The sequence below is a fragment of the Drosophila willistoni genome, unplaced genomic scaffold, assembly GCF_018902025.1.
Source record: "Drosophila willistoni isolate 14030-0811.24 unplaced genomic scaffold, UCI_dwil_1.1 Seg191.1, whole genome shotgun sequence".
Lineage (NCBI taxonomy): Eukaryota > Metazoa > Arthropoda > Insecta > Diptera > Drosophilidae > Drosophila > Drosophila willistoni.
Window position 1 is genome coordinate 24713 of NW_025814155.1, and position 11392 is coordinate 36104.

General features: G+C 38.3%; 1 protein-coding gene across 1 annotated transcript; it reads left to right on the forward strand.

Moving 5' to 3' along the window:
- The first annotated feature begins 529 nt into the window (after positions 1-529).
- LOC124461047 (gametocyte-specific factor 1 homolog) lies at positions 530-1203 on the forward strand. The gene is made up of 2 exons (XM_047012638.1): positions 530-766; positions 832-1203. The coding sequence occupies exons 1-2, from the start codon at positions 605-607 to the stop codon at positions 1054-1056; spliced, it is 387 nt and encodes a 128-aa protein (XP_046868594.1). The 5' UTR covers positions 530-604; the 3' UTR covers positions 1057-1203.
- Positions 1204-11392: the final 10189 nt, after the last annotated feature.

An 11392-nucleotide genomic window follows, 5' to 3' on the forward strand; every position in this document is an offset into this window, starting at 1 on the left:
AGGCAAAGAAATTTCAAAAAGGAAAAATATTATTGCCAAGGTCTGCAAGGGTATATAAACTTCGGCATAGCCAGAGTTAGCTTCTTTGATATTTTTAAACATTGTGTTAAACATTTTTTCTCTTCGTTCTTTCCACCTTTCACTTCGCGCACACATTTTTCCCAGGAGTGGACTGTATTTGCACAAAAAACTTTTTTAGGATTTAATTTAGCACTGGATAACTGTGGCGCAGAAATTCCTCTTCACTATATATTTTATTAACTGATAAAATTCAACTAACTCTAGCTTAACTAAGAGCTGGGATCCAAGCCCCGCTTGGAGCGAAGTGTGGGGAGTTCTTTTCGTGGGGAGAGCGATGGGCATCATCGAGAGAGCGGCGCGAGGTGAAAGCTCCCGCCTCCCTTAACCCTTGTGCTGCCCGTTGGGCATAAACAATTTCAATCATAGCAATTTGTTTTTTATGTCAGTTTCTATGTTCTACTTGATAAGAGTCGAATTCTACAATATCTCAGTCGTTCAGGTGCTTTCGTCTCGACTACAACTGAAAAAAAATAAAACAAAAAGAAAAAGGAAAACGGAAAGAAAGGTGGCACTCCTTACGGCAATGCCTGGCAATTGGGTTGAATGTCCCTTTAATAGGTTTCACCGAACTTTGCCGACACGGCTAGTACTTCATTTGAATCGGTGTGCTCGCAATTATTCGGGACTCAAGATGGTGCGATGTCCTTTTGATATTACACATGTCGTGAGAATCGCGGAAATGGAGGTAATTATAGAAATACTAAGTTAAACTTACTGATACTTTCATTTTTGAATTCTCGAATTATATAGGCCCATGTTCCTATGTGTCCAAGCCGGAAAATGGAAGAATTGGGGGTCGATCAACTGCCACGCGCACCAGATCCTTCGAAAAAGGAAACATCTGACACCCCGTGGGATGACGAGCCTGATGTTCCTACCTATAATCCAGCACTATTGCGCCGCAAACCCTGTGGTACGTACCCTTTATGGTGCTACTGCTTCGGAACGTCGTCAATTCCGGGAACAAGAACGTGAGGCTTCTGAATCAGCACGATCGCTTGAAAATACGAATTCTCATGCAGCGGCCACCAATGAGGATTAAGAGATAGATGAAAAGTAGGCAAACAACCTGGGAAGCTTATAATGATTGACATCTCCTTCGCGCTTTATGACCACCATTAAACTCCGTTCACTCACTTTGCTTTTACATTTACTCTATTTTACGTTACTCTCGACTTGAATTATTTAATATAACCTTAACGAGACTTTTAATTGATTCAATATTGGACTTATTTACATTCTCTTTCTTTTTTTTTTGTTTAACTTGATTAGGAATTAAAATTTAAAAATAAGATCAGAAATGAAAATATCAGGACTTGAAGATTTCGTTCAAAACGAGGTTAATTTCAAAAAAATTGTAGGAGCTTTCGAGGTGGTCACACGGAATGCGCTAAATAGGGCAACAGCAAGCAGTATCCAGAATTTGGCTAAAAGACAAACTTTGTCTGGGTCAGCAACGTCAGAAGGTTAGGTAGGCCACTGCCTTTAAAACCTTGCATTACAAAAATCCGGTTCACCGAAGGTTAGGACACCTTTCGGGAAATGAGACACTTTGGCCGTACCGTAAGCCTTAACTTAGAAACGTTGTGGCACTGCCGGTGTTTAGATGGCGGTGTCTTTTTAATGTCCGAATGCCAATTCCAGAAGGCAACGACAACCGAAAATTCGGATGCACGTGCTCCGGCACCAGAAATGGGTATTGGAAAACTCGCCGGTTTTCCAGAAAATAATCTTCCCAAACAAAAGCTATTAGGAATATTGGCCAGAAAAAGTGAGGTTACCAATCTAAGATATAGAGTAAGATGCAGATGGCGGCGGAATAAAAATTCTAATTAACCTACATACCTGCTATGACTTATAACCAAAGATTTGGACTACAGCTTTTTTTTTTCCCACACACTTTTCTCCTCAGAATTAAAAATGAAAATGAAGCCTAGCAAAAAAATGAGGCGCGTTGCCACCTCAAGAAAAACGATAGATCATTTATCGCTATCCCCATATTATGCGTTTATCGATCGAGCGATACCAATATTTTTATTTATTGATTGATCGCTATTGGCAAAGTGGCGCGTAAAGACGTTAAGTTTAAAAATTTGAAAGTTTTACACTTTAAACTAGCGCACGCTACACCACCCGATAATATGCAACGTTAGGCAGCATATTAGTGGGAATTAGTTCCGTATATCCTTGGCGTGAAATGTTCCTACTTCTCTACCTTGCATATTTTCTAACAAATAAAAGCAGTTTCCGAGCTTCTTTTTGATTCGACATTTTATGAATTTAGGGGCTAATTTAGCATTGAAGTTTTGAGAGAATTTGCTTAACGCGAAATTTCTGCGAAAAACTTCTTGGCCTTCTTTAAAAGAGACAGACTTACTGCGAAGATTATACTGTGCTACATTTCGATCATATGCTTTCTTAATGTTTTCTCTTATATCCTGTCGCAAAAGGTTTAACTGGTCAGTCTGATTGAGCGGTGTTATGGGCTCTTGTAACAAATTTAATTCCTTTAAAAGTTTATAATCTGATCCATGAGTAACCATGTCCAGTCCGAACAAAGCTTTAAAGGGTGAGCAACCTAAAGATTGATGCAACGAGGATCGCAATGCGCAAGATATACTCGTTAAATGTTGATCCTAAAGCGTTTGATCCTGATTTTTTAAATACGAACGGATCGCAGCTAACAGAGAACGATTAACACGCTCAGCTGCGTTGCTTTGCGGAGAATATAAAGCGGTATACTGATGTTTTATGCCTAGTTCAGTAAGAAAAGAATTGAACGAATTTGCCTTAAATTGAACACCATTATCACTAACGATGATTTCCGGTACTCCAAAACAATGAAATATCTGTTTTAACATGATATTTACTGAAATGGTCAAGAACAATTAATAAACCGACAAATCCATTTTTGCTACGAGGGTAAGGACCAAGTAAATCGATATACAGACGTTGAAAAGGTCTACAATATGGAATATGCTGTCCCATAGGTGGTCTGAGCGTATAATTTGGTGCTTTGGACTCCTTACAAGTGTCATATTGACGAATATGGTCACGCACATCCTTTACCATACCAGGCCAAAAAAGAGTTCTACGTATCTTGTCAACAGTTTTCTGCATACCTGAATGTGAAGAGGTGTGGCTATTGTGAGCTTGTTTTAGAACATCAACTCTGAGTTTATCCGGCACCCATAGTTTCCAAGAAAGCTTCTCTTGATAAGAATCTCCATTGGCATGTTCGGTTCGAATATACAAATGTTTATTTACAATTTTGATATCTGGGAATTTGTCTGGATTTTCAGTGATTTTCTTCTTCAGATACATATAACTATCGTCCAAAAATGCTTCAGAGTCCAGATCTATAATCGGACCCATTTCTATCGCCTCTATCGAAAGGTTGGGCAATCTTGATAACGCCTCAGGAATCAAGTGTTCTTTTCCTCTTCTATGCGACATATTAAACTTAAATTGTTGTAAGCGAAAAATCCATCGAGCTAATCTCCCCGAAACATTTTGTTGACGCATTAGCCACAATAAACTAGAGTGATCAGTAACTACTTCAAATTCTTGCAATTCCAAATAACACCTAAATTTTTCTATAGCCAGTATAACGGCTAAACATTCGCGTTCAGTAACACTATAATTGCGTTGGGCACGACTTAACTTTTTAGACATGAAAGCAATAGGCTTCTCTTCCTCTGCGTCTGATAATTGGACAAGTACAGCGCCAATACCATAATCGCTGGCATCACAATGTAAGAAAAATTTCTTATTAAAGTCCGGGTTTTGTAGAATAGGGGCAGAAGTTAATAGATCCTTCAACTTATTCATAGAAGCTTGAGCTTCCGGAGTCCAAACAAAATTTCTTTTTGTTGACAACAGTTCCGTTATAGGATAAGTGAGATCGGCAAAATTCGGTATAAAACGGCGATACCAACCGCAAACTCCAAGAAATCCTCTAGTTTGTTTCAAATTCCTAGGTGGTTGCCAATTTTTAATACATTCAATCTTTGACGGATCGGTGCAGATACCTTTACTGTCTATTACATATCCTAAATAACTAATGCTTGCGACACAAAACTGACTTTTCTCTATGTTAATGGACAGATTAGCTTTCCGAAATTGCTCCGCAATTCTTGCTAGCACCGAAAGATGAGATAAGAAATCCTCTGAAATTATACACAGATCATCTAAATAGCAAAATACACAATGGCGAAGGTCAGCAGGGACTACTTTATCCATTAGACGACTCATAGTAGATGTGGCATTACAAAGGCCGAAAGGCATAACTGTGAATTGTTATAACGGTCTTCCTGGTACTGTAAATGCAGTAAGAGGTTTGGATGCTTCCGTTAATTCTATTTGCCAATAGGCATCCTTTAAATCGATTTTGGAAATAATATTTGCCTTGGGTAATCTTGAAAAAATACTGTCAATGCTGGGCAAAGGATAAGCATCCTTAATTGTGACTGCATTTAACTTGCGAGCGTCTAAGCACAGTCGCACTTTATTGGGCTTTATCACTGGTGGTCGAATAGGAGAGCTCCAGGCGCTAACAGCTGGTTCGATAACTCCTAGTTGAATCATACGATCAATTTCTGTGTATACTAATTTTTCAACAGCGGGACTAATAGCGTAAAAACGTTGTTTTACCGGTTTGGCTTCGCCAATCTCGATATGATGTTTTATTAAAGACGTACGTCCGAGATGATGACTTGCATTGGGAAACATTTGCTTGACGGCTTCAAGCTGTCTAATTTGGGAATACGTGAGAGAATAAGAACTAGGGTCAGTCTCTAACTTTTTTTCAGAACCAATCTCGATCGAACTAATTATAGACGGGGCAAGTTCGAAAATTCTCCAAAAATCATGACCTAATATTAATCTTTTCTTCAACGTAGGAATTACAAATAATTTCAACATTCTTTCCAATCTACCGTACCGTACTATTACTTCTAACATACCAATCACATTTTGGCCGTTTCCGTCCGCTGTGCGCACTTGACCTTTAGTTTTTACAAATTGGGGAAAATGTGAAAAATCTGTTTGTGCTAAATCCGAGCCTATACAACTGATGCAGGCACCGGTATCTAATAAACCTAATTCTGTGAACGTAAGAAATGAGACTTCTGCATAGCTCCTATTATCGTTGTCGTTTCTAAAAATTGTTGCAACAAAAAGTTTCTTGGTTTGTCTTGCGTGATCATAATATTTCCTTAGTCTTAACGTGCGTTTAGACAAGGGTTGGTCAGATCTGAAAATTCTGTCTTTAACAGTAAGGTAATGTTGTAAACGCTCAGGATATGACAAAAATCTTAGTGGGAGTTTTTGAGACTTTCGTACGTTTAGCATCTGACGTTGTCTGGATGCACCCTTCGGTCGGTTTTCCGTTAGCCTTTTTATACAATCTTGACATTGAGGCTTGTAAACATTGGCCGTGCCGCAACCGTAACAAAAAATTGTGCGTTCCTCTAGACAGTTTTGCCAGGTGTGACCGGCTTCGCGACAATTCCAACAAACGAACTTCCCTTGCACAGCGGCAACTTCATATTCCTCGTCTGGGTCGGGAACTGTTTTATTATCTTCGGTTTCCCCTTCTTGAATTTCAAAAATTTGTCTGCGTCCATTCGCTTTGGTGTTAGAAATTACTTTTACTTGAGGGCTGAGCTCTTGTGTTAGATTTTCTTGCGTCTGTACTAATCTACGAAGGTGACCTATTGATGCGATGGATTGATATAGTAACTTTTGTCGTATCTCTGGCAACAGGTTATTTTGTAAAATTTCCATCAGCTCCTCTTCCTCAAACTTTATACCGAACTTGTCAATCAAAGAAGCTACCTCATCGTAAAAACAAACAAAAGATTCTCCAGCTTTTTGCTTTCTAGCACGAATCATTTCTTTGCTCATAAAATCTGATCGATAGTCTTTATATTGCTGACGAATAGCTGAACAAAACTCGCTCCATACTATTCGAGGGACTTGCTTATGATATCTCCAATACCACTTGCGGGCTTTTCCTCCAAATAATATTTGAATATGTTTACACACCCCAATAAAATCACTATCAAGAGTTTCCTCCGTTAGGGCTTTTATTCTATAAATAAATTCTTCTACTCCTAGACCTTCCGTAGACCCGTCAAAACGTAAATTCCATTTCTGCATTACATTTGCAATTTTTGCATTTTGAACAGTTGTAGGGCAGGGCGAACTTATCAGAGATCGGGTTTGGACCGTGTCTAATGGGACTTCTCGCTGGCCTAAATTCATAGGTAACGACGATACTACACGAGAAACTGTTTGTTCTATCATATTTTGTATGACCGTATAATCGATCTCTCGATTAGGACGAGTATTATTACCACGATTTGGTCTTGCTCTTCGCTGATTAGGCATGGTTCTAGGTAGTTGCGGTTCTGGTTGATTACTACTGTGACTGGCATCTAAGCATGATGCTGGTGCTTCGCTAACTGATATAGCTGGTTCGTTGAGCTGTTCTGCTCTGTCTCTTGGGACTTGACTTAGCTGTTTTGTAAAATTACGAGTCCATGCTCGAGAAGTGCTGGGTGCCAATGACAAATGTTTTTCCTTCGCTTTTGGTGAACAGTTGCCTACTACGAGCTTTATACTAGACACATTTATCTCACTCTCACAAATTGGACAATGCTTTTCCTTTTCTAGTAGAGCTTCCAAACAGGATTTATGAAAAATGTGTTTACAGGGAGTACAGAAACATGTTTGCGTGTTGTCCAAAACTAAGGAACAAATTTTGCATATGTCTTCTGCTGGAGTGTCCGTATTTGGGGGACTATGTTGAACTTGAGACATTCTTTTTTTTTTTTTTTTTTTTTTTAAATTATTTTCCTAAAAGTGACATGACTGGGTACATGATTTGAAATCGTAACTAGCTAAATGAACCTAAAGAATATTGGTAACTTTATTATTTTTGTTTTTGGGCTATTGCATCTACAAAATTGTTTCTTTTAGTCAGGCTTCGGGCTTTTGAATCTTCTGATCGGCAAGGCTATACTATCTGTATTACCAAGATCCAGACACCAGATTATTAAATCATCCGAGTCTTACTATGAAACAATATGTTCGTGTTCTCTTCGATTTCTTTAGACGTTCAGCTGTCGTAACATGATCTTAAATCCAATCAGTACTAATATCGAAACATCCAATATACAATAATCTAAATTGCTAAGAAAAGTTTGAACGACTTTACTAAACGAGTGCTAAATTATCGAGGACCTTAATTAAACGAGCAATTTGTGATACAGGGTATTGAAATTCTTGTTTACATTCATTCTTGCTTTTAACTTTGCGGCTGAATATTCCTAACAGAAACATCGGCTTCGCCAAGCAGACTTAAACCGTGCAGGTTCATTTATCCGCGTAAGTTAAACCATAATATAGTCTAACAAAATCGACGAAAAATTTGAAACCTCATGTTTTGATCTTAAGACTTTCCTGATATACTTGAACTCAACACTTTATATCACTTAGGGTAGAACTACATAATTCTAAGGTGGTCTGTTGTCAAAATAACCACAAGCCGTAACTTAAATAACTTCTTGTCTATATCTAATATTGTCAAGGAGTTGAGTATGCTTTTATCCTGCCCCAAGTGTTGGGCGCCAAAAATTTTATGTAACCTTCCTATTCGGTTTCTCGTTGCGAGCTATAATTTTTAAATAATCGGTTCTCCTATCACAGCGACGATAAAGCTATCGATAACCAAAAAGAAGGCGGTAGGTGAATTGCAGCAGGTCGAGATCCTCTGGTTCCGTAGCTCTTGCGGGGTGGGGGGGTTGTTTGCTGAATCTCTACCTTTAATTATAAAATTTAATTTTATTAGGATCTCTACTGAAACTAACTTTAAATGAAAATAGAATGACTGGCAGAAAATTCTTACGAAAACAGCAAGGAATTCATGTTAATAAAAAAGGCAAAAGAAATGAAGGTGTATCCTTTTGTTCACAAGCTAGCGGTTACTGAGGTAAAGATGTAGATGGACCTTATCAGCTCTATACCCTCCCAACCATGAATCTTTATTGACATTTGTAAAGATTCCCAAAAAAAAACTGATAGATATCAACTCATGTACCCATGTCACTAGGAAAATTAATTATAAAGCTTAAGCAATCATATTCAAATTCATTCATAAAAAAAAGATATATATACAGACTAATTTTAAACACCTGGTCTGGTATGACTTAACATTTAGAGATTCAGAACTTTCAGACTTGCAAAACAATGGAACTCAAAGTAAATTAAACTATTGAATAAGTGGGACTAAAACTAGTAGTATAAAAGAGAGCTTACTAGTTACGCATTATTAATTATTGTAGAAGATTATAAAATATAGAAGGAATATCAAATAAATCATCAAGTTAATATTTTTTTTTTAATTATTCATCTTAATTCAACTTCTCTTTCTTTTTTTTTAAATTCGTTAGAGTTATGCTAAATTTTCAAGTCGCACAAATTCACACATTGCTTTTAATTTCTCTTCAAATCAAACATTATTTTACGGAAATCAATTTTTTTTTTTTTTTTAATTTAACTATTTGGTTGATCACAAAACGCTGAAACAGAAATTACATCAACAAGTCAGAGTATCAATTGACTACCATCCTCCATAGTTCGCAAAAACTTGGTTGAAAGTCGCCGAATTGATACTACTTAATACACTAGGCACTTACCCCATAGTTTATTCGCTGAAAGGCCTTCCATCGATGCACTGTGGGAGGGCGTTTATATGATGATTTCTCCTTCGCGCTTTATGACCACCATTAAACTCCGTTCACTCACTTTGCTTTTACATTTACTCTATTTTACGTTACTCTCGACTTGAATTATTTAATATAACCTTAACGAGACTTTTAATTGATTCAATATTGGACTTATTTACATTCTCTTTCTTTTTTTTTTTTGTTTAACTTGATTAGGAATTAAAATTTAAAAATAAGATCAGAAATGAAAATATCAGGACTTGAAGATTTCGTTCAAAACGAGGTTAATTTCAAAAAAATTGTAGGAGCTTTCGAGGTGGTCACACGGAATGCGCTAAATAGGGCAACAGCAAGCAGTATCCAGAATTTGGCTAAAAGACAAACTTTGTCTGGGTCAGCAACGTCAGAAGGTTAGGTAGGCCACTGCCTTTAAAACCTTGCATTACAAAAATCCGGTTCACCGAAGGTTAGGACACCTTTCGGGAAATGAGACACTTTGGCCGCACCGTAAGCCTTAACTTAGAAACGTTGTGGCACTGCCGGTGTTTAGATGGCGGTGTCTTTTTAATGTCCGAATGCCAATTCCAGAAGGCAACGACAACCGAAAATTCGGATGCACGTGCTCCGGCACCAGAAATGGGTATTGGAAAACTCGCCGGTTTTCCAGAAAATAATCTTCCCAAACGAAAGCTATCAGGAATATTGGCCAGAAAAAGTGAGGTTTCCAATCTAGGATATAGAGTAAGATGCAGATGGCGTCGGGGTAAAAATTCTAATTAACCTACATACCTGCTATGACTTATAACCAAAGATTTGGACTACAGCTTTTTTTTTCCCACACACTTTTATCCTCAGAATTAAAAATGAAAATGAAGCCTAGCAAAAAAATGAGGCGCGTTGCCACCTCAAGAAAAACGATAGATCATTTATCGCTATCCCCATATTATGCGTTTATCGATCGAGCGATACCAATATTTTTATTTATTGATTGATCGCTATTGGCAAAGTGGCGCGTAAAGACGTTAAGTTTAAAAATTTGAAAGTTTTACACTTTAAACTAGCGCACGCTACAGCTACGTTTCGGTTTATTTGGCCAACGGATAGACCGAATATCCAAGATTGTTCTCTAGAGTTTACGGATTACCAGAAAAACCGAATTCCAGTTATTGGCATCGTGGATACATCTGTCCAGTACGATACTAAAAACATTCCGAATCTTCCACTGGTCGTTACATCAAGCGGTGGATCGAATTTACTTGGACGCAACTGGTTTTTGCCCTTAGGCATCAGCATAGAAGGAATACATGCCATTAACGCTAAACTTAGCATCGAGGCAACTCTGGCGAAGTATAAGGATCTGTTTTCGTCTGAATTAGGCCGTTTTCGGGGGCCACCTGTGTGATTACAAATCAATAATGATGCAACACCAGTCCGACTGCCAGCAAGACGCATTCCATTTGCAATTCAAGAATTATATGAAGAAGAATTAGACCGTGTGTGCTCCTAAGGAATCCTGGTACCCATTGAATACTCCGACTGGGCGACTCCTACAGTGCCAGTAATTAAAAAGGATGGTACTATTCGCATATGTGGCGACTACAAGTCTACAACTAATAGAGTGATTAAGCAACACGGCCATCAAATTCCTCCAATGAATTCATTATTAGCATCAGTTGAAGGAGGATCCATATTTGCGAAAATCGACTTGGCTCAGGCGTACCAACAACTAGTGGTAGATGAGCAGTCTGCATTGATGCAAACCATATGTACACACAAAGGTTATTTCAAAGTAACCAGACTACAATTTGGAATTTCTTCAGCTCCGGGCATATTTCAGAGCTGAATCGAACGTATATTGCAGAACGTTTCTGGTGTTTTACCCTATTTCGATGACATAATTGTTATGGGAAAATCAGAGGAAGAGCTAGCGGTGCGTCTTAATGAGGTGCTTTCAAGATTTGATAAGGCCGGACTACGCCTACGCAGAGACAAGTGTCAATTTGGAGTTCCGTCAGTAGAATTTTTAGGTTTTAAAATCGATGCACTGGGTATAAGACCGTGTGCCAGTAAGGTCGAAGCTATCAAGTGCGCTCCGGCTCCAAAAGATAAGAAACAACCGCTTCACCGTCTACTGGATAAAAATGCGCCATGGGTGTGTGCCTATAAACACCAAGATGCCTTCATGAATCTTAAAAATCTTGTAACTTCACAAAATGTGCTAATGCATTTCGATGGCAAATTGCCAGTATTGTTAACCTGCGATGCATCTCCGTACGGAATCGGAGCGGTGCTGAGCCACAAACTTCAGGATGGATCAGAGAAGCCTATTGCCTTTTATTCTAGAACTCTCTCCAAGACAGAAAGAAACTACTTGCAATCAACAGAGAAGCCGTTGGGCTTATATCAGGCGTTAAAAAATTTCACAATTATCTATATGGCCGTTCTTTTACTCTCGTCACCCATCAGATCATCGCCCATTGCTCGGAATATTTACAACGGCCAAGGCAACTCCAAATGAAATTTCAACACAGATGCTTCGAAGAGCAATATTCTTGAATGCCTATGACTTTACCCTAATT